The 27,205-nt window shown below is 42.6% G+C and overlaps 1 protein-coding gene across 5 annotated transcripts in view; it reads right to left on the minus strand.

The window, feature by feature from the left end:
* The window catches only part of ARHGAP24 (Rho GTPase activating protein 24), a 1,380,530-nt gene that overhangs the window by 95,351 nt on the left and 1,257,974 nt on the right, over positions 1 to 27,205 (minus strand). For all 5 annotated transcript variants that reach the window (XM_069236203.1, XM_069236229.1, XM_069236212.1 and 2 more), the window contains one exon: positions 4,745 to 4,952. In XM_069236203.1, the coding sequence (XP_069092304.1) occupies positions 4,745 to 4,952 (208 nt within the window). The remainder of the gene's footprint in view (positions 1 to 4,744; positions 4,953 to 27,205) is intronic.

Genomic DNA, 27,205 nt, shown 5'->3' on the forward strand with positions numbered 1-27,205 from the left:
TACCATAAAAGGACCTGCAGAGCTGCTCAAAGCTTACAGCAAATTGAAAACCATAAATCTGTGTGTCTATCGCTTACACTTCATGGTCCAAAACACTACAACATGCTGCATCCCATAACATGATAACCACACCTCGGTGGTCATCATGCGTGCCATGGAAACACTATAAACCATAGAATAGACTGGGAAACAACAGAAGCAAAACAAAAATAACATCCTTCCAACCACAACCCTACATGGCATGCTACCCATGAAGGCAAGCATTTCAGCGTCCCGCATAGGGGTAGTAATCACTATATAAATACTGTAATACAATATAATACAATACAATGTTGCATTATCTTTGTATTTTGGAGGAAGATTCCCTTACCCATTTTCCACAGATATGAACATAATTCATTGTTAAAAATCACTGTCATCTGCATCTATCAAGTATTGGTACTTGATAGATGCAGATGACAGTCTATTAGTATTTGTCCTTGTTTTAACTCCTGTCCCCACCACTCTCTGCCCGAAGTGTTGAAATGCAAAAGAAATAGGAGGTAATTAAGAGGACATCCACCAAAAAAGGGTAAATGAAATGTCAACCAACTTTGAGTTTCCAAAGCTCCATTTAGAGGTTGTGGAACAGCAGTTTCCTTGGGTAGAGCCTCATCCAGCTCTACTTGCAGAAATCCACGCTGGCTCTTCTGACAGAAATATTTGGTCGGTGATGGATCTAACACAGGAACTCCAGGTTAAAGTGGTGGTAACAGTGACAACATCTCTGCCACGGCAAGGCAACACAATCAATGTCTGCATGTCAAGGCTACTCATTTTTTAGATTTCACAAAATACACAATCAGGAGTTTGTTTGTAAAATATGAAAAATAAATGTCATGTAGGTGAAATAAACATTGTGCTAAGCATTCAGCTGTAAGTGCTTCAACAGGCATATGTCCTTACGGTACAGAGGTTACTCGATTTAGTGGGTAGTTCTTTACCTGGGGAGCAGAGTCCAGGGCCTCCTGTGGCTTGGCGGGCTACGAGTAAACCGTAAACCAAGGTTATAAAGAACCCCATAAATGGCACCATAGTTCTGACTAGTAGGTCTACTCCAACCACGTAGAACTGGACTTAAAAGCACACAATAACACTAATCTATGGAGGCTTTCCCCTGAACCCTCCACCCGAAGGGTCGGGGTACAAGCCACGTGGGGACCTGACTCCAACACAGGACTTTAAAACATGTTTTAAAAACATCAGTAATTCCGATTACTCCACAGCCCTCTTCAAAGATTGGCGGCAAGATTTGGGAGCCCAAGTTGATTCACTAATCTTTGAAGATCACCCTGGCCTTCCAGTAGAGATCTACAAATAATCAGAGGTTAATTTCCCAAACATTTTTTCCAGCTGGAATATGATTGTAACCTGCACTATCCAAAAATATTTCAGCAACACAGTAAAACTGGTTTAGAGTACATCATTTCCTGGTGCACACTGAACACAATTCAAATTAGTGATGTATTAACTTCGTGAAATTTGATCCATTTCGCAGAATTTAAACACGTTTTTAAAAAGTGCTAGTCAGAGGCTATTCAGGGCAAGACTGACAGTCAAGCATCAATGTCCTAAACTATGAAATCTGGAAGAATATATCTTGTTCCATTATTAATTCTTAACAGCATGCCTCGTGCTAGCAGGATGGCCTCTTGGTGCTGAGAATGACAATCACACACACTACAGCACCACAATACTTTTCTACTTGGGGAACAACCAAATATCAGATATTCTGTAAAATACCAAACGGATTTTTGCTGTGTTACGCGATGTAGGTTGTGAATTCAATAGCCTGCTCGCCTCAACCAGTCTGGCACTGCCTTCTCTGTTGATCTTATCAGCCCAGACCATAAGGATAAGTGTAGTGTGCAGAAGATGCAGAAGAAGGCAGAAGCCAAATGTTTAAGGTAATGAAGAAGGACCTGTGCTTCATGAAGTTGACATGCTGTGCATAAGCTTTTAAAGACAATTTGTTGATGCTCCAGTAAACTGTGCCATATAGAGATGGTTGTAGAGATATAGGGCACCTTTGCCCTGACATTGAGCATGCGGCTACATCTTCTATTAGTTGAAGGCAGTATATCGTACACATGTTGTTCTGTGATACAGACTTTTGTAATAGTTCAATCTGAATGAAACAAGTTTAACAACTATGGCCTTCTTTGTTGGTTCGATTTACAGTTTACTTAGCTCATCTGTACCATAACAAAAGGGGGAAACCTTATGCAACTCAGGCTTGGTCCTGCTCCAAATAGGGTTATTCCACAATATACTTCTCAGCCATTTTACCCCTCAATGAAAATGCACACAATGGCATTCAAGTCTGTACTTGTGGGAGGTAAGAGCATATCTATGAGATGAATTCACATTCTAAAGGCAGCGTCTGTAGCAACAATTACCCATATTCCAAGTGGAGATGGGAAGTATTAACATATTACAAGAGATGAAGTGAAAGTACAGCTAAAAAAACTGTTGAGGGCATAAATCAACCAAGTATCAATTTGAGCTGCGCCAATAACACATTAGTTAGGAGGGGTCGCCATCCAAGAGAGCTGCGGAGGGCACCCAAAACTCAAACATTTACTTCGATATGGAGCCAACAGATGATAAAAATCACCAATTTACCCAGGTGGACAAAGCAGTGCCACACAAGTTCACTTTCACCAGGTCACACAGTACCCACACAGAGGGACAGGGCCACACCAACAGTAGTAATATGTATACTAACATCAATAAAAAACTAATTCGAAGAGTAAGGGGAATGCCAGGGGAACCGTGAACGTTGGATGAGTCAAGAATCTAAGGTGATGTTTTTGATAATAACGTGGTGAAACAGTATTTGTGCGTCAATGTAGTAGGATAAAGACATGTATCCAAAGAAGACAGTAGGCCGTGCTACTGCAATGCATGCACCAATTGAAATGTACATGGAAAGGGTTTTATCAGGCTTTTAATATCTTTGACTGATAAACATTTGAAGTGTTTGTCAAGATCACAGTATACTTTACTTTACTTTATTTGAAAAAAACAGGCAGGAGTCTTTCCAACAGAAACGTTTATGTGTCAACAGGTTGTGGTACATAAACAGAATAAGCGGCTGAATGAGAGGCATAAACAATCAGGTGGAGTGTTGCAAGGTAATGGATTAGATAAGTGCCATAAACTAAGTAACATTCTCGAGCATTTAGCATCTGTGCAATGAACTATAAGAGCTCTTTTGGTATGTGAGGAATTGTGAATGTCAAAGCGGGTTCCATGCAAGCAGAAGAAGAATAGCAAGACGAGCCAAACCCAATGTAATGAGCTGGGTAAGGTGGCTGCAAAGAGGTTTTTCTGAGATTATTTGTGAAACTGTTACACTTCCAGTGGCCAAGCAGGTGTAGTGATGATAATGGGATCGACTGCAAGGGGATTAATAAAAGCACACATTTAAGATTGGCAGTTGTGGGTGATCGAGCACCAGAGAGAAGAAATTAACAAGGTGGTGGAAAGGCAGGCCATGAAATTCCTCAAAAACCAAAACCTGGGACTCAGACGAGCCGTTGTGTCTAGCAGAATTCCAAATGCTTGTTGCCAGTGACGGAAAGTGATCTGGAGGTTCCTACGTTGCAAAGATGCTAACCTTGTGAAGTGGGAGAAAGTATATGTCAGAGACTTTGAAACAAAGTTTTATAGCAAAAAAGCTTCCTTATTAGTAGTGTGTGAAAGAGTGACTGTGTAGGTTGAAGAGGGTGATTAAGGTGAAACTTCTGGATGTTAACTAGCTATTATGTAGCCCCTTTGGCCTTGGCAGAGACAAAGGATTCTAGATGTGTTCTTTAATCAAACAACACTGCGAGGACTCCAGCTGAGGAAGCGGGAAACGCTGGGAAAGAGAGAGAAGGAGATGGAAGAGGGGCATCAGAGGGGGTGGAAAATAGTGGAATTCAATCTCAGATGAACCACGCACTAGAAGAGTGTGTAGGGTCATCCATTGGAGGGATTGCAGGCAGTTCCACATTTGGGGTGAAGGGAATGTGATAGAAATATGTGAACTCTGAGCAGATGTGATAAGACAGGGTAAGTTAATATTTTCATGGGACAGAAGGAACTGCTGTATCATACACATAAAGGGTCCCTGACTGAACCTTGGGGAATGTCTCAACGTGAAAGTGAGGGCCAACGATAAGTCCTGGGACACAGCAGCTAGTACCATATGCCTTCCCTTGTCACTCCTGTGAGCTGTGTCTTCCACACCACACAGGTTATATCTGTGGGTTTTGCATTTATCTACTGCCCTAAAAAAGTAGTCAGGCTAAAACATTTTTTTTCAACTACGCACATCGAAAAAAGTGACGTGGGTATTTGTTGGAGGTAAATTATTAGCTTGCAGCAATTTCTGTGGGATAGGTTTTGGTCCTTTTATTGTAGTATTGGGGTTGGGGTGCACTAGCGTTGTGAGTCCTCTCCGCTCCTTTTAGAATTCTGGAATCTGAGTTGTCACGTGATTATAGGTTTTGGACTGAGTTACTGTGTTCTTATCAGTCTCAGGTTGGGTGGCAGTGCTGTGGTCAGTGTCCTGTAGGTTTATAATTTTGATATCTCAACAATCTGCCAGAGGACATTTAGCAATCTGCCATGCATTTCTTAGACAAGTAACATGCTTTGGGCCGAACTTTGCAGTATTTCCTTGTGCAGAAAGCTAGGTAACAATCACTGAACCTACCTGTCAAACGATGGCTTCTCTCCACAGTCAAACGCATCTTGTAGTTCTTTGACAAGGTTGGCCTGTCCCGGAAGTCTAAAGAGGCCCTCCTCCGTGAGTCCTCTCTGCCGGATGAAATCCACGCATTGCTCTACCAGCAAAGGAGCCAGGCGATTGCCGTATCGTTTCTCGAACCGGACTGTTTCTTCCAGCTTCTGCCCAAAAATACCTGTTCAGAGATCAAGAACAAAAATAGTGGTTTGAGCGTGCAGGGTACCGCGTGCAGTAGCTAATGTTTCTGAAGTGAATAAATGAATGGAAATATATGAAGTGTGAATACCTTAAATGCCTCCTAATCTCCCTTAGCAGTGGGAAACGTTTTGTTCAGAAATCACCCCCATCCACTTTTTGAATTACTGATTATTCCTGATTACAGGATACAGGCAATGACATGCAGGCATCTGCTCTTCGCGCCTATTTTTACATGTTTTCCTCATTTTCATGCTCTCAGCAGCTGAAGTGCTGATGTGAAAACTTGGAACTTCAGTATTCCTGCATTACTTGTAATCCCAGCTGGGCTGGGAACTCACATTACGAGCCCCTCGGGATTACCGGTGCACTCGTAATATGTCCATTAATCTTTCTAGTGTCAAACTCAACTAAATGTTTTTTTATAATGGTATTTGTTTGCTATTTGGCAGGTATACCTGCTGCATTGAGGCTGTTTTTTATGTCATAGTTATGTTTTGTGATTGTTTTTGTCTAAACATGTGTGTCCTATATACATTTTGGTTGATTCTGCTTGGCGGGAAATGCAGATCAACAATGAGTTGCTTCCCCGATGTTTTGTTTTACTTCACATACCGATTCAGACCCTCCTTTCAAAAAGGGAAAATGCGTCCAGGTCAAAGTGATATCTTGCATAGCACGCGATTAAACGACACGTGCCGTGTGGCTAAACTGAAATAAGTTTCTTTAAAAAAAACATTGTATTGATTTTCAACATTAAACAATAATGGAATTATATGATTAGGCGTACAGAGTCAAAGGCTGCTGCCCAAACACGGATGAAGCAATTTTTATGAGGGCAGACAACACAGATGGCTTTTATGCATGTTGTATATTGGACAACAACCCGATGGATCTTGCTACATTGACCAGACATTTAGGTTCGTGGTTGGAGGTTCTGCTCCAGCCACCAAACCCAAAAGGCATGTGGCTGATGGGCAGCTACGGACCCTTCTAAACCTAAGTGACTGGAACAGAAAATTGCCTCTGGTTTGTACAGTAGGATCTCCACTTGATCTCACACGAGAAACTGACAGACACCTGGTTTCACTGCTAACCCTACAGCAGTTCACCCCTTCCGAAGAAGTGAGGAACCAGGTAAGCACGAATCACTCTGTGGACCACTGCTGCTACTCTACCTTCAAGCACTCTAGAGCAAAGGGAAAGGCAGCCACAGACAGTATTAACTACGAATGTCACACTTGCCAGTGGACCCGAAGAGAGAGATGCGTGTATGAGTGCTGTGCAGTTTACAGGGGATCCATGAATGTACATTGTAGGTTCTCTGTGTGAGTGACAGACAAAGTGCAATCAATGTTTCACATTAAACCACAAAGGGCACATCACCTTCGCCAATAACTAGTGATAAGTGAACAGCCTTGGCATGTGCTCTAGCCTTTGTCCTGCCTTCTGTGAATGGACTGAGTCACAGAAACGAGCCCATTTTGTATTTCCCTCTCTTGCTACCACCCCCAAGAGAGAAAATCAAAACAGTGGAGTGCAGCTTCTCTGATCCTCTGTAGCTAGTATGAGGCTCCACTGCTGTGACTCACCTCGCGAATAAAACAAAAGACGACTCACACTAGTTTACAATGTAGAACCAAACCCACACACCTTGAACACTGATGGAGTAAATTCTCCCACACATTAACTCATTTTCCCTAATCTCTTCCTGTAATGTGACAGTACAGATTACTGACAGGCTCTAAGCCAACTTTTCCCTACACCCCCAAAAAAACTGAGCTCAAGAACATTTGGCCCTTGAACTTCTTTTTTGTAGTCTCAATACAGACAGCTCCAGCTGTCTTTCACAAACAGCATTGTATACCACACTCATTAGAGTCAATCCTTGCTGAAGATAGGATGACTTTTGTGTCATTCGCATTTAGCATGCTCTTATTTGTGGCTTTGCTCCCTTTCTGTGCTTGACTTGCCCACAGGAGCTTTTTGTATATGCGTTCAGTAGATTTGTCTTTCACCCTTCTCCAAACGCAGCACTGCAAACAAAGACAATTTCAAACACCAGTTTTCTGCATTTTACGCTATCTAGTGTTCACTAGAAAAACTGCATCAGAGATGTGGAAGATCAATTTTGATAAACATCGAAGACTACTATAAACAAGAATTGACAATGCCAATTGGTCGCACTTTCCTATAATGGTAAGCAAGACCGATTGGCATTGCCTGTGCTTGTTTATCTCTTTGCTCACTGCCACTTGTGTGCAGGACAAAGCACTACCGGATTTGACAGAAATGTCTGGCCTTCTTGATCGTAGAACAAAGGAACAAACAATTTGAGAGGCCATGTAGCGCCTCACCTCCCAGGCACTTGGACAATGGGACACAGTAATCTTAGACTGCACTGAAATTGCTTACAGCTCTCCTGACTTATATAAACTGGGTAAGAATAGCTAGAAGCAAAAACGTCTTGTGCGTAGGCTTTCATAGGGGCCAGAATATAAAGACTTCAAGAACTGGGACTGAAAAAAAACAATTTGATGAAAAGAGAAAGTAGTGATAAAAATAACAGTGGTAAAAGGACTCTACACATACTAGCTGTCTAGTACAGATTTCACTCCCTGAGACATCTTATATTTCACTTACACATTTAGACTTACAACATATTACAGATTATATTATAATTTAGGTCTGGTTCTGATTGGCAGAAATATGATCAGCCCATAATCCGATTCCTAGTTCGTTAAATCACTGAGCTGTACTGCCATAAATTTACCACCAGCAAGATTCTAATTGGAGAAGGATATTGAAAAGCCAGGCATGACATTTAAGTTATTTTTCTAAAAGAATCATGTAAAGCATTTCTGCTAGTAGGGTGAGGAATGATCGTCCATGCTTTGGGTACACTTCCAGAAAAATATTATCTGAAAATAGAATACTTTCCCAAGCTATTTGTTTCAAGTCAAGGAGTATCCCCACCTGTAAGGGAACAAGAGGCCCCTGAGAGAGCCAGTTTGTGTGCTAGGTAGTTTGTTGTCCCATACTGGTTTACTTTGTGGAAGCTTCCATAAAATGTTGGCTCTGATTAGAGGCAAACCAGGAGTGTTAAGAACTGACCTTAGGTTCTTTGATATTCTAGTCCATGAGATCGAGTCTCATATGTTTGCCATATGGAAGTGCCTTGGGAATAGCATGTTGATCTTGGGGAAGCTAATAAGTAGGAGCTTGCCTTTGTCAAGCTTTGACAGGACTAATAAATGACTCACTGATTTAAAGTCTTCTGCTGTGATAAGTGATGTTCTCGCACAAAGGACTCTGATTTGGTATTGTGACCCCCTTTGTTAAAGAGTTTGGATGGGTGGTTAGACTTAAAATTTTATTCAGAATGAATCCTAAAGATGTTGTGCATACAATAATGGATGGTTTGCATCCAAGGAGAGTTATTAAGTTAAACCAAGATTGCAGTGGGATAAACCCGTGGGGAGATCACTAGAAATTCACTTTCCAATTGATTTAATTTGAGATGTTAAAGAGTCATCTATGACTGACGTTTGGTGAAAGTCTGTTCATCTGGAACAGCTAGAATGGTCAGCTATGAGTTTCTTGAGTTGTCCAATAAAAACAATATTTCCTCTCAGAGATGATAAATGGTGTGAAATATGGTAGGTTTAATGTCTTTGATTTTTCCTTCAACCAACAGATATTGGATACTTCAAAAATGATAATTTTCAGGTTTTTAGAATGTACAGAATCTCTATGACGCTTTGCCATCCCTCCCCCAAACATATTCTCACGGTCAAGGCAAATGATTGAATATTCAGGAAGGAAGGAGGTATCAAATTGGCAGAAAATCATTCAGTCAGCCAAGTTTGTGCCAGGAGAAACAGACAAACGTAGTATAGCTGGATTGTATCTCCTACTTTAAGTTGGAATTTGGTTGATATCCACCTCAGTGCAGAAGACAGCAGAAGGAGTAAATAAATACTTTTGTTGTAGAAAACACTGTGATCATCCTCTGAGTTAGCTTGTTGGTGCACATATGTTTTTCTGGAAAGTCAATATTCTGGTCTTCTGACTTCTGAAACGATTGTACGGTGTGGTACCAGGATATTATTGTGAGATTATAGAGCCTGAGCAACTATTTCCATTTGGAAACCAGGAATGTGCAATTTGCACACCAACTAGTTTGCAAATGAGAGTTCAAATTGGAATGTAAACTACATGATAATGTGTCACATTGCAAATTGTACATTTCAGGTGGCAGCAAAATGATCCGTCTAATGCACAGTAATTACGCGAGTCTCAGTGTGTGATCCCTTGATACTGGCTGCAAATAAAGGGATAGAGGCCTGCAAGGGACAGCAGACTTCAATTTCTGCATTTGTGTTCCCACACCGAAAGATATATTTTCAAATGCAGCCTTGTCCTTTAAAGGGAGCAGTGCTGCAACAGAGTTTGCAGATCCAGAAACGGATGCAGTGGTCATCTTGACCACTGCTTTCTCCCCCTGATGCCCGGCCATGGTTCCCAAAGGGGAAGGTGTTACACAGAGACACTTCCCTTATACAAATTAGATGCCACCCCCTCTAATAAGTTGCCACAGGATCAATGAATTGCATTCATAAACAGCTGACGCATTGCTTCCCACGTTGCTCTTGGAAAGGGAACGTCCTTTTCATGCTCCCTCTTGTTTGCGGATCGAACAGGCAAAAGAGGATTATAAAAAGAAGGGGTATGCAGGGAGAGATGATGGGAGCAATGAAGGGAGGAAAGAAAGAAAGAAGAGACGGTGGAAGAAAGGCCGGCAGCAATGAGAGATGGTGAGAGCCGAAAGTAAAAGCAGAAAGGAAGGAGACAATATAAAAGCAAGGCAAATTTGACTAAAGAATTACAGCTTAGAGATGTTTGTGTTTTGAATCTATCAAGGTAAATTATTTAACAGAACGGGGTTGTGCTTTTGCCTTCTTTGACCTTTTCAAGTGTGTCATGTGAGAAGAACTGGCTGGCTAATGTGACATTCCTGTTTAAAGCCATTGCCACCCCCCACTGCTTTCTCCCTCTTAGCATTCAACTTGAGCAAGCAGAAACCGAGACAGAAAACTAAACATATACCGTGTGACTATCAGGTGAACTCTCAGCGTGCCAGTGCAACGCAATAGGTGATGTATTAACAGGGTTTTTTCAGGCACGTTCATGGATAGTGGATAAGGCTGAGGTTGAACTCGTAGTATGTATGCTGGCCCGTATGCTTCATCATTTTTGGTCCACAGACGATTAAATAGGGAGCAAGATACCCAATATAGCCACCCATATTCCTTTTTATTATTGAGCTCTGAATCAGGTGAAGGAGCTAATTTTACAATAGTGGTATTGGACAATGAGGGTGGTTGCCTTGTACATACGCGGCAACATTTGGGATTAGCAAAGAAGAAGCTTTTTTTTTAAATGGAAAAGAACAGGAAATTCATTTTCTCCATCCACTTGCATTAATTTTCTCAATTCACTTGCATTAAAATGGGCGTAATTTCAGGTGGGAGAAATCTATAATAAAGCCATTTTTTACTTTTAAAATCTGAGGTCTCCCGCTTGAATTGGGTGTGTTAGCATGTCTGCTTATCCACACGCCTCATGATCTTGAGGTGGAAAATCCATTGTCTTAGCCATTGGGAACACCCACTTAGCAGTCCTGACAGCAAAGAAATGGAATTGGTTGGGCTCTGATGATTAAAATAAAATATAAATGATGCCCCACCCCAACAGGACCATTTATTTTGAGTTCCAGATAGTGAATTAAAATGGCAAACTTTTGTGACTCATCTAAACCTTGAATGCTCATGAGGAGGGGTGTTTTTTTAATGTAACTAAAGCATTGTGTGATCGAGAATTGCAATTTACGGACTGTACGTTTTCCATTGAATTAGCCAATGCATTTGTAAGACATACAGTTTCATGGATGAAACTGTATAGCACAAAACAATAATGATTGAAAGTCGGGTTTCTGTGAGTATTTATCATTTGCCCATCACCAATTAAAGGACCAATTAGAGGTTTCCAGCACAATTCAGAATTACACAAAATGCGATTCATTTCTTAATTTTCTAACTCCTGCATAGAGTTCATTTACAAGTATTTACATTTTGTTGTGTGTTGCAAAAAATGACATTCTACAGCCTTTCCTTTCACACTACCTGTATTCCTGCAAGATTGTCACATAATTCACTTTAAAAACTTCTCTCACTTTGCAGTCAGAGAAAGACAAGTAAACACCAATCCCCATGTTAAAACGCATAAATTGCAAACTGTCAGAAGACATAGCCTGGCATTTGATCTCTGTCTTTTAAGCACAGCAAATTTGAAGATAATTTAAAGTAATCTTTTTTATTGCTGGGAGTTTCCAGCCCCACTCACAGTTTGGTAACTCTGCTTTACAAGTAGCCTGCAAGTAGCACTAGCTGCAAACCATCGAAAGGTCATTAGAACTGGTGCTATTCAAGCTGTACGTCTGATTATGAAGACCTAAATATTATTTACAAAAATATTGATTCATTGGATGCATATTTTCTATTATCACTTCCAGTGAGGTGATAATTCTTTTAAAAGATTTTTAGGGACACAATATTTTGTCAGTGTGTAATTAGTCAACAATAGCCTAATACCAAACCGCTACTGCTGTCTCAAGGCATGTTTCAGGGAGAGCAAGTTCGCACAGTTTTAAGACTCGAAAATCCTTTCTTTAAAAAAAAAAAAAAACCTAATAACTTTGCAAAGTGGGAACCCATCAACATTAAAAAACAGAGAGGCACGGTCAACAGTCCGCTGCTGCAGTGAGAAACCCTTCTTGCTAATGCAAATGGCCATGCAGGGCAGCGGTTGGGCAGCTCCGCCATCAACCATGGACTACAGTGAACCTCTCGAAGGTCCAATCTCTCCTTCCTATCGCCACCTCTGCGAGGACTGGCCAGCCCTATCTTGTGACCATCACCCTAGCCTCCAAGTGCACCTCGTTGCCTCGCACGGATGTTCTCCTCTTACCTCACCCCATCCACCCCGTAACTGGCACACTTCTCCAACATCTCTTATTTTGTGAATCCAGAAAGCCTCAAAGCTTTGCTGAGCAGCAACCACCACCTGCACCAGGGTGGCCTACATTCACCCTGCAGCTAGTAATCATCAGAGGAAGGTAGTTTGGTACTTTTGCTTTTACTATTCTCTGGTCAATCCAGTGAATTCGAAATAATTCCGCCAATTTGCTGAAGGTAGAGAATCGCCGATTTCGTCTAACTTGCCGATGTAATAGAACATTCACCCACAACCTAGCATGATTTAAAATTGTTCCTCACATGACAATATACGTGAGGGGCACAGGAAGTACAGTAAACATGCCACAGTACATGCATTTTCAACGCTTCATGCATCAATAGTCGATTGTACAAAAATAGAACGCTCATAATATTACTTTAAAGATGCCAGTTATTGTCATCAGATGCTCTCCTACCACTCAGCCAATTGTAGCTGAGCCTATGTTGTATACAAACGACAAAGGATTAACATACATAACGGGGGATCAATCAGGAAACAGTTGGAACATTTCTCTTTTGTCTACTAGAACACCCCTTACACTAGTCCAGACTAAACACCATACCCATTACTATTTGGAAGAACATGCAGAGATTTGAGTAATTAAACTTTTATGAGGAAAAACCTAAGTTGTCCACATGCACAAGTCACTAAAATAATTTTACATGTGCAACATGAACTGCACATGTGCAAATTAGGATGCTTGCGTGCATCCACCCTGTTGACAAATGGCAGTCCTGACCTAGCACTTGGCGCTTGCAAGTGAAAGAACAGCGGGGAAAGCGAAGACCAAAATGTTCCCTACCAGCTTGTCAGGTGCTGTGGTCCAGCGCTCTATAGGTTCATATGCAATAGAATAATGAATTAGCCCAAAGTCCATGATTAACTTATAGATGGACATGTAATTCCGTTTTTGACTTATATGGGATGTTAAATGCCTTTCATGGATGATGCTGGGCAGTGGATAGCACTCACTAACATCTTCTGCATCTGCAGTCCCTGGCAGTATACCCAAGTAACATAGGAAAATCCTTGCTTGCATGCACTTGCCGCTTTGTTGTGTTCTGAGGGTCAGTATGAAATTGTGTTTGAAACAGTTGTGCTCTATTTCTTGCTCTGTCCCTAGCATCTGGTTTCATCATGAAACAGGACCTGCAGCCAGAAAACATTAGGCCAAATGTGTGTGTCTTTAAATCTGTGAATTCGGCGCTGTGTACACTGTTTTGCTTAAAGAGGCTCAGGAATCAGCTTGTGGATATGGACCGATGGCAGTCCTGACTATTTCTGAATCCGTTTGGAAATGCGAAAAAAGGTTAAGTTATTAAGGGATTTTATGAGAAAAAAAAGTGATGAGTGGAATGGTTGAATCACTCTCAACCACTCTTGAGGCCTTATCCAAGCACATTGTTTTTTTGCCCATCATGTCACCTCAGACAGTAGCCGACCATATGCAAATCATCCTTGGTTCTGCTGCAATTGGAACAGTCCTTTCTGCACTACAATACAAGTTCCCCTGTAGCTACACGTATCCACTCGGGTGTACATTCATTTTTTATGTATACTAGTAATACAGAGTTAGTATACAGTCTTTTTTACCAAACCGAGTAACAATGGCATCTACTTTTACCCAGTCGCGGCTTGCAGGTATAAAAGGGGGTGGGGTGGAGTGCGCGCTGGGAGCACAGGGGGTGGCCGGGGGGGCTGGAAATATTAATAAAATAAATTACAAAAAATAACTTACCTGAATGCCGTACTCTGCTGCTGCTCCTCCGTCTCCTCAGCATCCTGCAGACACAGGCTCCCAGCCTGCCCTGCGGCCAATCCTGATGCTGCTCAGAGCAGCGTCAGGATTGGCTGGGAGCGTCCAGCCAGGGTGCTCCCAGGCACACTGGGAGCCTGCAGATACAAAGCCTGGTGATGTAGCGAGGAATAAAGCCATATTGGTCTGGATGGACCAGATGAAGGATGACACACAGTAGACGATTGGCCAGGAGTTTTGCATATAGCTTAGCTTCTGTATTAATGAGGGAAATTAGTCGGATTTAAGCACATTCGCATTCAGGGTGGCTCAATTTGGGCAGGACCATTATCGTAGCCTGGTCAATGTCAAGGGAAAAATGACTTTTAGTAATAGCCTCAGTGTATATGTCTAGCAGAGGTAGGGGGCATCCAGTCAAAGTCTGGGGTAAAACTCTACTGGTTTGTCATCTGGCCAGATGTCCTTCCGGAGTTCAGATCCACCAGAGTGTCTCCCACTTCCTCCTCTGTGATGAATTGGTCCAGTGGAGCTCTGTCGGCCTCAGTCAGTTGAGGCATCGAGAGTTCCATCACCAAATTTGCAATCCGGGTGGGCCCACATCACATATAACCCTTCGTAATATCGGGGAAAAACTTCTGCAATCTCCTGCGAGTCCTCATCCTACTGTCCGGCCTTATCCATTATATGAGGTATCACCCTAGTTTCCGAGTCTTTTGTGGCTAGCCAGTGTAAGAGCATGAATGATTTGTCACCTCATTCATAGATACTCTGCGTGGAGGCCATCCAGCACTTACGGACTTCCTCCATACATAGTTGGTGGAACATTGCTCTATCGAACTCTAGCTGGCGTAACATCGGGTCAGTCTACCCAGGGCCGTCACCACATAAAACCCTTTGTAATATCAGGAAAAAACTGCTGCAATCCGCTGAGTGTCCTCAACCTACTGTCCAGCCTCATCCATTATATGAGGTATCACCCTAGTTTCTGAGTCTTTTGTGGCTAGCCAGTGTAAGACCTTAAATGGTTTGTCACCCCATTCATAGACACTCCGCATGGAAGCCATCCAGCATTTATGGACTTCCTACTACATATTTGGTACAACTTTGCTCTATCGAGCTCTAGCTGGGGTAACAACTTCCAGGTTGGAGATGTGGCTTCGCTTTTCACAGTCTGCCCCCTGAGTATAGGAATGGGCGATAACCCTCATATGGACTAAAAGGCCCCCCTACAAGATCCTCGCCGAGTAAAACAGGACTCTCTTTAGGTCTAGGAAGGCTTTTAGCTCTTCACGCAGGTAGTTCACAAACTTATCATCCGTAATGAGCCACACATTAAGGAGTGATATAGGGCACTCTCCTGTGTGTGAGGTACGAAAATGGGTCAGGACAGGAGCATGGTCTGATATCCAACAAGCGAGTATTTGTGATCCTGTAGTGTGGAGGAGATGAACGGCTGGGAGAAACAAGTAATGTATACCAGATTGTGACCTGTGTGTTGCAGATGCGTGGGTGTATTCTAGTTTCCCAGGATCCCAAACCCTTCAGGCATCACTAAGACCCAGCCCTCTTGACTATTCCTTCAGACCTTTCCCTTGTCTCAGGGGGCCGCCCTTTGCTTTATGCCAGTCAAGCCGTCCCATGACATCACTAAAGTCACCCGCTACAATAATCACCCCAGGTGGCAAAGAGGTCACCAAATCTCTAACCCCTAACGTGAATTGGTGCATGGCTGGTGGGACATACACACTTAGGATGTTGTATTTGGAGCCCTCTGATGTTCCCTCTGGGATTACATATTAGTTCTAGTCATCCTGTGTGACCATAGTTAATGCTAGTGGTAGTGTTTTATGTAAGAGGACTGCTACCCTGTGGGATCCACAAGCCTATCCTGCGTGGTAAATTATATCATAGCCCCTGTGGGATAGAAGGTGGCAGTTGTGGCCTTATAAATGAGTTTCCTGGAGCAGCAGGACTTTTGGATTATGCCATTGCACAAACTGGAGTACAGCACACCTCGTAATTCGGTTAATTACATTCTATGTCATTACTGTGTGAAGCCCCACGCGGTGGTAGTAAAGCAGCTAATTGATCCACACCCCGCACGTTGTCTGCTCCCCCTCCTTCAAGAGGAATCCAACAGGACCCCATTCAGTGTGGCCACACAGCTGGGTGCATAAGCGGGGTGGGAGTGTGTAGCACGCCTATTAGTAGTGAGCATAAAATAACACAGGGCAAGTTAAGCTTACACAAGAACAAAACAGAACACCTTTCCCCCAAGTCAAACTCCCTATACTTCCCACCCTATAAGAGCATCTGTCGCCCATCCCCAACATAGACTTAGGACTAACTAATTATGAGGTGGTAGTGTACTTGGACGGGTTGGATAGGCCACCCATTGGCCACCCCCTAAGAAACCATGATTGTCAATACTGTTGTAGGATATATTGGTGCTGGTGTGCATTGTAGGATTTATCAGTAAGCAATGGAGGTTCAACTCAAATTCTAATCTGTTTCTGTGATGGACCGGTGGGTTCTGCAGCCCCTGGGTGGCGGCCTCCTTCTTCATTAGATTCTGTGGAGGTCTTCACCTCCAATGGGCCATCGTGCCTCCATCTCGATCACTTCCTCTGATGCTTTACTTTCACCTTTTCAAGTCTGTGACCTGGAGTCTGAGATGGGATGGCTGCATGCCAAGGAGGTGACAGGAGGTCGTTGTTCGGTGAGCCATGCCTAAGCCTCCTTCAGTGAATCAAAAAACTTGGAGTTGTAGATGACCCGTAATTTGGCTGAGTAAAGAAGCATACAGGATATTTGCATGGCTCGCAACTTTAACTTCACCTAGTTGTAGGATTTGCGCTGTGACTGGACCAGGCAGGTGTAATCAGGAAAAATCATTATGTCCCCTGATTGAATAACCAAGTTCTGTATTATTCTAGTACCTGAAGGCCTGTGTCTCGGTCTCTGTAAATTAAGAAATGTGCTATCAATGGTCGGCGTACGTCTCCGGGTGAAGGTTTCTGGGCAAGAGAATGATGAGCTTGTTAGAGGATGAAGCAAGGCGACAAACTCACTGGGTCAAACCATGTCTGTCATGTTGAGTTCATTGTTCAAGAAAGGTCACCGGGTCGGGCCTTCGACCCCGTCTGGGAATGCAATGAAGCGGAGATTATTTTGACAGGCCCTGTTTTCAGCATCTTCTGCTTTATAGAACGTTGGCGTCCCGGGAGAGGTGAGTCACCTCAGGAGAGTCCCCTGACAGTATCTTCCAGCTCTGATTTCCTCCCCTCCCCTCTGCCTTTGTCACCTTGTCCACCAGTTGGTGCAGGTTTTAGTGCAACAGGGCCACATCCGCACTGACTTCCCCATGGACTCCAGCACCAAGTCCATCCTTTGGGGACCCCTTTCTCCCCCCCATCAGTGCTGTTTATTTGTCAATTGTGGCCTGGCCCTGTGGAGCTTTGTTGCAGCCCATGATGCCCCTTCCATCCAAATCCTGCTTCTGCAAAGTGTGGGTGGAGCAGCCACAGAGGTCATGCTCCACCTGGTTGATACTGCTGCCAATAGACCAATGCTTGATTCTACTTTGATGGGAGATGCCAACCCGCTTGCTTCAGAGATGCTTATCTGGGCAACACGAGCAGTCGACCCTCAACCCCCACTCACCAGGGTTCCCATGGAGTCTCCAAATCTGCTGGGGGTCCCAACTCAGAACGTCAGGCCCAATGCCCAAGTTATTGCATTGTCGAGCCTTCCACTGCAAATTGTGCTTTAGGCCATGGGAAGGTGGATAGGGCAGCGCACATCAGGGGGCTCCCAAAACAGGGATCACTGAGGCAAGCGCTGCACTCACAAGGCCTCCAGGCCCTGGGTTTCAACTCCTGCCCCTTTCCCCAGAGTCCTCTTCCACCGAATCCAGGAAGGTCTGCTCTGGCTTCTCTGGTTTGGTCCTCCAGGGAGTGCCACTGTGACCAACCTCCTCACAGGCAAGGAGAGGCCCATGTGACCAGGCCCTAACCCAGCTAGTGAGGCGGTCCCCCCTGAGTTTTCACGGCTGCACTCGCAGCCCGAATCACTCCTTCAGGGGGCCTTCGAGGGGCCACCCAGTAGCCGGGTTGTCCCCTCCCTAAGCCACTGCAACTTACAACTCGCCAAATCCTTTGCCCTTCTGTGCCAAGCATTGAATGTGTGCAGGCGCTAGAATTTTACAGTCACCGCTACTCAGGTGAATTAGTAGACATGCCTGACTCCTGGTGTGCCATTTTGGGAATGTTGCAACCTGCCAAAGGCCATGGCTTCTTTCACGTCAGTTGGCCAGTAAAAATTGCTTGATTTGAAAGCAATTACAGACATGGTGTTCTGCTGACCTCAGCGGGCCATCATCTCCATGACGGCTGCAATTCCTAGTGGGTCACAAGTTGTGACTTACCTTATTAAAAATCATGTAGGGCGAATTTCAACCCACTATGAATTGGTAATTTGCAAAACAACCTATTTGCACATAGATCACTTCACAAATTACCACACTGGTCGCAAAAATAGTGGTCACAAATTGCAACCAGTATTTTGCAACCAGTTATGCATACATCTGGCTTTAAGTGGGAGATTCAACTCAACAAGTCCTTTATATGTTTATCTAAGAACACTTTTTTCACCAACTCAATGTAGCCTTTGACAGGGCAGTAAAGTGCATGGCACAAGGCAGATTAGAGGTTGTAAGCTTGAAGTGGATCCAGACTTCCTTATCCTTCTCCAGAAACATAATTTAATTTAAGCCGGAGAGAAATCTAGTAGGGTTTACTAGCACAGGCCAATCCATGGCAGTTTATGAATGAATTCCCAGTGCTTCTGATCACCACCCACCAGTCATTCTGAATTCAGCGGAATGCTTCTTCTAACCTTGAAAGTATTTGTATGTATCTTTGGTTTAATGTTCCTTGCACCCAGAGGGTGGAAGGAAATTAAAGAAATTGTCTAGGGAGCAAGTTTCTTATCAACTCAAAATCAATTTGAAAGCTTTTTTAATTTAAGTTCTTTGCATTTCTGCCTGCATGTTTATTTACATTCCACTCACAAATGCAATAGGGAGGGAGGGACTTCTCTGGAGGAGAAACTTGTAAATCGTATTCCTTTTCATCTTGCTTGAGCGGATGTTAAAATCGATTCTCAAAGAGAAGAGCTACGAGGATTCACAACATTTTGCTTACACAAAGAACTATTCATGAAGTCAACGAAAACTGCCACCCCCCGCCTTTGCAAATATTTAGTATTGTCTGATTGAACCCTAGTGGTAATTACAATGTTTTAAATGGGCAGGCACCGTTAGGTAATGAGTAACTACATTTTTTTAAATTGAAAGGGAGAGTACCAACAATTCTCAGCATGGGTTCAATGCTTTAAATGACAGAGTACCAGCAACTCTATAGCCAAAAGGTTTTTGGAGAAAGGGAGTAACTGTGATTTTATACTTCCATTTCAAGCACAGGCTGTTTGACATAAGGAAAAATATCACATTTGAGAAGCGGTCAATAGGAACATATTGTTTATTCCTGTTAAAAGTTTAACTAAAGTTATATATTTTTTATTTGGTCTTTTTGCATCAGAATCTTTACCCAAAATGACCAAAATCACATTCTGGCGCATTTCTTGGGCACAAATACTAGCACTAAGCAATTACAGTTACCATCCATTTCAAGTTGGTGCTAACCCATTTGCAAAAGGGGAGGGGTCCCCGTGGGATCCCTTCCTCTTTGTGAATGCATGGCCAAAAATTTACTCTGAGCAGGAAGTTGTGCCACAGACCACTGACTGCTTCCAAAAATATTTTTCAGTCATAAAATAGGTTTTTTAAATACTTTCCGTTTACCCCTTCTGAAATAAGGCTGCAATGAAACAAATATTTATGTTTTAAGATGAAAGCAGTCACAGACATGGTGGTCTGATGAGCCCAGCAGACCAGCATCCCTGTGGGTGCTGGCATTCCCAAGGGGTTTGCAAAATGAGACCTTCCTCCTCATTATTAAAGAGGTAGGTCATTTGCAACCCCATTTTTGAATTGTAAGCAGTGTCATTTCGAGTGTTCAACCTCAGATCATCCAACTTGCTAATTGCTAGTTGATAAGTCTTGCAAAGTGTGACTCACAAAACTTGATATTGGTACCTATGGCCCTGAGTGACACATTTCAGGTACAGTGACTACACCGGTGCCTATGCATTCTGTCAATGATGATCAGCTAAGACACTGTCAGCATAACATATTTCACAGTTTTGGGACAGCAAAGTTGGTGTCAAAAGAATGTGCAAACCCAAACTACTCCAAACCAAGAAACTACTCTTTGGCTTAAAGGTAACGTGGAATTATTGTGCTGGCATGACAGCACTATTTCCATCATCTTGACGGAACTTCTGGAGTCCATCAAAAGTATGAGGACCCTTCTATTTCTTGAGCTGCTTCTGCCTCAGAGAGATATCGCCAAAATTAGTGGCACAACGAGGCACTGGTGATCAGGAAGTGCCTTCTGAGCATCAAAGACCACCGACATCTGAAGCCACCGGAAAGAGCATTTTAATATAGCAGTTTAGCAATTACTTCAGCCCATATCCACCCACCTTAAGGCATTACCTTTGGTAGGTCTTGCCTGTGAGGTCTTGGCAGTTGTGAGCGTCATAGCGTAGTCCACTAACTCTGCTACATATTGTACAAATGCTGACATGCGACCTTTCTGTCTTTGCAAGTTTATTTTTAATGTGCAGTGTGTATTTTACGAAATGCTAATAAAGTTATATATGCGTGTGTGTGTAATTATCTTCAAAATGCTTTTTTTCTGCAAAGTAGGACCGACAGAGCACTGATTCGAAATATTTAGGTTTACTTTTCATGAATAAATTTTTAATAACATGACATGACATTTGGCGCATATTTTGCAGATTTCACAAAAACGGCTGATTCTATCTCAAATGGATGAACATAATACTGCCGGAGAACGTGCTACATTGTTTTCCTTGTTGTGCCACGTAATATGCTAATTATTACCATTGTTGAATGCGCTGAGAGGTCAAGAGTCACAGGAGGCCCACCACCCACAGATTTGCATATTTTGTTCATGCAATGGCTATTTTAAACATCCGTTTATTCAAAACCAGGAAGCAAAGTGCTAAATTAGCGTATTGAGACAAAAGGACACTGAAAAGTTGTCTTCAGGATTAGTGGAGTTTTTTCCCTGTTTAGAGTAATTGAAACATGCAACCTATGAAGGAGTATGCATTGTTCTTCTCATGTCAGTTTTTTTGTGCTAATATCGAATTTGACATTTAGATTGTAGAAACAAATATGTGAATATGCATTTATAAGTCAAATTTCTGTAAAATAACGTATTATTGGGCCACAGTAATTGTGGCTGGCATGGCATTTACATATATATTTACTTCGTAATGTATTTCCATGAATTATATGTGTGTTAACATTGGCATCATATTTAGTGTCATGGCATTCAGTACTGTTCCGCATTCATTATTGCCATTCCACGTTAAAAAAAACACAGAAATGTGCCCAGCAGCCAGGAGTTGGCAGGGCCCTCCATTCAAATAAGGACAAAGAATGCTGCGGCGGAGCATTGCCAGAAGCCCCCCTCCTGAGGTGTGTGATTTGTTGAGAAACAGTTGAAATATATTGTACTGCCTTCATAGTGGCATGTTCGGCAAACAGTCCCTCCTTAAATGTAGCATATTATGGGGCTCCGGCATTTCAAGGCCGGCCTAGTCCTAGTCAGTTGCTGCTGCTGCTCATATTTAATATGCCTTATCGATTCTGTATTTGGCTTTGGAAATGTTTTTTTATGAAATCCCCAATGGGCGACCCAAAAGGAAATCTGTCTGATGCACATAAACTTTGTCAGTGAAAAGGGTTAATGTGTTTGTCTATAGATGGCAAATATTGGGTTTACATGAGCTACTGAGTGCAGAGAAGAAAAACACAGACTGCATAAAATGCAAGCAATATCAAATGTAGTACTTTAAATCAAAATAGGCATTGGCCAAGCCATTGGCTTGCCCTGGTGAGCTTGCATTTGTTGTTACTTTATTGGCAAATGTATGAATTGGGAATTAAGACAGTAAAAGTAATGAAAGTTAAAAATACACCATCTTAACAGGGCTGGAATTTCTGTACAAATCAAGTCAAATATGACATGTTGCAGAAATAAAATGTGAAAAATAAAATAAAATGTAAGAGGAAGGAAACAAAGTGTGCCTCCAACCCCTGGCATTAATGTGGACTACATTTGTAAGTGGGTGTGCATATGTGCCACGCAAAACGTTGTCACTCTGAGTGAAACAAAGCCAATGGCTTGAAATGGGCTGGTCTACTGCCCAATGCTATATGCTGAGGAGAACTGAAGCACTATGTGAATGTCACTTGAACAGAGCAATGAATGAAGAGGGCTGGCCGAAAGGCCCAGTATGGACACCTATATGCATATATTTTTATCATTATCATAATCTTTATTCAAAACATGAAAATGGTGAGAAAGATAAAGCAGCTAGGCAACTCTAAAGTGCTCCACTGTTGACATTTTTTTAAAGAAAACCTGTCCCATCACTTTAAATTTAAGGAGCCTTGCCACAACGAAGGACACAATGATGACCTTCAGCAGAGATACATTGATGTCCTTCACAAGAGACACATTTCCCGTATCGAAAAATCTTATATTAACATTAGTCAACATTTGTCACTTGTGAAAAAGATCAGCAAAACAAAGAGGACCACGCTTCTATGGAAATGTCAAAAACCAAAGGAGGTCGGTGCCTTGGCAGGAGAACTATTAAATGCACCTGAACAGTTCCGTAAAGAGCTAACGTCCTCGCTTCATAATCATCCTGAAAGCAGGGTTTACAATCACTAAATACGTCTTCTGGGCCCCACACAGTTGCGGCTCACTTTGAGGAGAAGGGGCGGGCAGTGTGCGGTTGGGGGGGGGGCTGGGAGACAGAATCAACCTTCACTTTAAAAAAACGTACCTGTCTCGCCGTCCCTCTTTCCTGGTCGCTGGAGGCACAGGCTCCCAGCCTGCCCTGCGTCCAATCCTAACGTTGCATGGAAGCAGGGTTAGGATTGGCTGGAGGTGCCTTGGCTGGGCGTTCCCAGGCAAACTGGGAGCCTGTGGCTACACTCTCCAGCCCAGCAACACAGTACTGGGTTGGAGAAACACAGTGCGCATGACTGTTTGGCCGGCAGGACAAGGCCGGCCAAACATACATGCACACGGAGGGGGGAGTGCTGTGCACTCCCCCTTTGTCCCTGTCATCGCCCACGGCCCCACCTCTTCAACAATAAAATGATAATAAACACAGTTTACCTACCCCACCTCTCTCTGCCTCATATCACTTTTACTCCTCGTCACTTTCTTTTGACTTCATCTTCATTGTTCTACCTCTTCCGCTATCTTTGTTTTTCAGCCTACACCCCCTTTTACCTCAATGGTCTCTCCATTTAATATATACTTATCTCATATCTTTCTATGCTACCTTTAGCTCTATCCTTCTCTCCCTCCCTCCTTCAACTTTCGCTGCACTGTACTGCTCCCTCTAACTCCCTCTCTACCACTCTCGCCTTATGTGCCCTCTTTCTAACTCTTAACTCTTGACACCTCTTATTAGTTATCTGTCCACTTTACTATTCTAAAAGTGACTGTCCTGTCCCTCAGTTGTCTCACCCAGCCTCACCAATCTCTCTATACACCTCCTCCTTCCTCTTGCTTTAACTTGCTTCTCATGCCTCACTTATGTCTCTCCATTCCCCCCACCCCTCTCCCTCTCTCTCCACCTCTCTTGGTCATGTCCTGCTCCCTCACCTCTATCTCACTGTCTCTCGCTATCTGATCTCACACTCTATCTCTGAATTTTCCTTTCTATCCTTTTTCCAAGCCTCCCTCACTATGTTTATCTTCTTAGTTAGCTAAGGTGAAGGCCATGCTCTGAGCAGAGGACTTAAAGCGAGAGAAAAGGAAACACGGATATTGAACAAAATTAGAAAAAAATCAGATTTCACCAGATTCAGTGGTGAAAATCCTCAGTGCAGTACATCTATTTTTTTCAGAGAATGTCAGTTTTAAGGTGGAGGTTGGGGGATAACTAAAAGCTCTGAATGTCTTCCCTAAATAGCTGCCAAATAACTCTTGGTATATTTCCCAGAACTGAACAAACAATGTAGTTAGTCCTAGGATTCCACATAAAATATTGTTGTCATAACAAAAGGTTTCTAGATCCAACAGTCAAAACTATTGGTTTTGTCAGATCTTATCTTCAGCTGCTGTCATGAGTATGTCAACTGTAGTTATTATGGATTGACATCAAAGCTGATCATAATTTTTCAAGGACTGGCATTTCATTCTGACACCATAATAACCAGTGTACATGATTGTGGGAGTCATCAATTCATACTGGACAAGCCAAACAACCGTTTTTGTCTTTGCTAAGAATTTGTAAACATATTTTACAAAAAACACCTCCAAGTGTACCCTGTACAGAGGTTGCATAATGCATCTTTCTTCAGCCAGTCTTGCAGTTTGGAAATCTCACGTGTTTTCGTGATGCATTCAGATCCCCTGCGATCACAGCATTGTTGCATTTGGTGAAGCCTAATGCATAAGCTGCTCGGGGGCGAGGTCCCCAATGTTTTTATGTAAACTCATTTTAAATAGAAGATGTCTGTATTTTCACATACATAAGAACAATGCTGTAACTGAAAGATGCCTGAAGGGCAGGGCCCAAAGTTTCGCCTACCAGCATGCGTCTCGCACTATTGAATGCCGGTTGTGCCCAGCACCAAGGCTGACTAGTTTTGATTCCACATCATGCCTTTTATTTCCAACACCAGACACTACCTGTCTCTTATCTATTCTTGAAGGTTCCATTTCATTCCTTCGGGCATACACGGTCACTATTCTCCTAGTTTACTCTTTTATTTCTCTCTCTATCTCAGGGTCAAACCCGGAAGGTGAACAATTGCTCTCACTTTCCAAAAATGAGATCCCCGTGCCTTCCGCATGCAACCACAACCAAGCATGACATATCCCTATGCCGATCAGGCAGACGGCTTCATTCTGACAAGAGGGAAAGTGCTAAGGATGCTCAACACACAAAGTATCTTTATCTAAAGCACAACTACTGTCTTTTCAACAAAGGAACCCAGTATTCCCCAAGCTTGCAGCACTCTGGACTGAACGTCCTCATCTCCATGACACCTCGTACAAAGACATATTATTATTCTAGCTGCCTTGCTTGATTGTACTCTAGACTGGAACACTCTGTGACTAGCTTCAGCTTTGTATTGTGCTACTGTGCTAATCACTGTCTTGTTAAGCCTATATATGTTCGTAGATATCTGTTGTTTAGCTTCGGTTTTGCTTCCATGCTGAGACTCACAATTATAACCTGAAGAAGGACATTTCTGGGGTTGCGGTTAGGCGTGATCCAGTGTGGGTCTCTTAACACAGAAGACCGGCAAGTAGTATGTTGAATTAAGAAAAATGAAGACACCATTACCTAGTAGACACTGGTTGTGAAAGAAAGTTTTTTTTTTAATACAAGCCAATGGCAAAAATGCTTTTTCATCAAAAAGTAAAAGCGCTTGGCAGTCTGACGGAAAACTGGGCTTGAATACTAGCTCCCAAGTTGTCAAAACATCTTGAGCAAATTGATGTATTGCTTTGTGACCTAAATCCCTTGTCAGAAAAACCCAGGAGTCTCCATAAGTGGTGATTGCAGTGCCCATTTTACATAAAAGCTCACACTAATACACACCAAACCAAAATTATATCGAGGTTAATTGAAAATAATCAAGACTTTGGCCAAGCTCCTTAAGAATAAGATCCCCACCATACAAATTTACCAATTTCGATTACTAATACTGGAGAAGGAAGAGGGCAAGGACGTGGCGTCCGAGAACTAGATAGCAAAGCATCTTCTCTGTCAGCTACTTTTAGAAATGTGTTATTTTGTCAAAGTAGAAGTGTCCTATTAGTAAGTGGACTTCCACTTAGAGAAGGTCATAAGTATCTACTTCAGGTGCTGCTTGCACAGGTAGCAAATAAAGTAATTTAACGTGGGATATCCTAGAAGTGTCTTCTGTGCAATTTCCAGCTTCTATGCTCCCTGTAATGTACAATATGCGCATACATTTGGGTATTATTTATAACAAGTATTCACTGACTCTTGAAACAGATGAGCTGAGAAACAGAGAAAAAAACACTCTTGAAAATGTTGTAGGTTACCTTGGAATATGGTCCAAGAATAACAAGCGGGTGGCCCTTAAGTGGGCTTTTAGAGAAGTACACTGTTCATTGACAGATTATTATGCCTATGTGAATCTTGATTAATACACCATAAGCCATGTAAACAAAGAAATATGTGCAGGAGGTGGATCAGATGAGATTATAGAGCGGATTCCTGGCAGATCCCATAATTGGGCTATTTATACAAGTATATATTTAAATCTAAAAATAGGCAAAGGGAGAATGGATTTGTGGAGCTCTGCCAGTGCCTTACATTTTCCTTATAAAATAGTATATGAATCAGTCAATTTGTTTTCAAGATAACTTTTTTTACCAAAACTTTCAGGTTCAGATGTGATGATAATTATATTGGGAAATAGTTTTTGTTAAAAACAAATAATCAACAAAATACACATACCATACTTCCGTATGTTTCTATGGTGGTTACAGAGATGCTACAGTTATAACAACATGCATCCAAAGACCTAATAAACTAAAACTCACAGGGAATGGTGGGAGAGGGAGGAGGTGGCAGCCTCACTTCTACAGCTCTGCAAGAACTTGTTTTTTGATGCTTAATTCACAGATGGGCAAACACGCCGGCTTGCTGTCAGCAAATTAATCTGGTAATCCTTCTCTGGAATTGCACAAATTCCAAGCACTGATATGCTTGTGGGGGTGGGAGAGTACAATTAATTGCCCGGTCCTTATGCAGGGAGTGAAACAAGCAGACGGTTGCATGCCAGTTGTGACTACAGAGGCAACAGAAGGTTTCCCTCTAGAGATGAACTCCAACAGGTATTGCATTTAGGATTAGGAGTGCGATCAAACTGAGAGGGTCGATTACACCTTCACTGGACATGAAAATCATGGTAGACTGTTGGGGATGCCTGAGGCATAGTGCTTTAAATGAGCATGGATTGTTGGAGTACCAGCAGTTATTTTATTTGATGGGGAAAGTGCCATCATTTCTCACAAGCACTGTGTGATTTCCACTGGGAGGTTACCAGCACTTTTCACCAGGGGTACGTTGCTACCAATGGGAGTACTAGCACTTTTCCCCAGATATGAATTATTATCAATGGTGGAACACCAGCACTTTTCATCAGGAATGAATCACTATCAATGAAAGAG

The sequence above is a fragment of the Pleurodeles waltl genome, chromosome 1_2 (genome assembly GCF_031143425.1).
Source record: "Pleurodeles waltl isolate 20211129_DDA chromosome 1_2, aPleWal1.hap1.20221129, whole genome shotgun sequence".
In the NCBI taxonomy this organism is placed as follows: Eukaryota; Metazoa; Chordata; class Amphibia; order Caudata; family Salamandridae; genus Pleurodeles; species Pleurodeles waltl.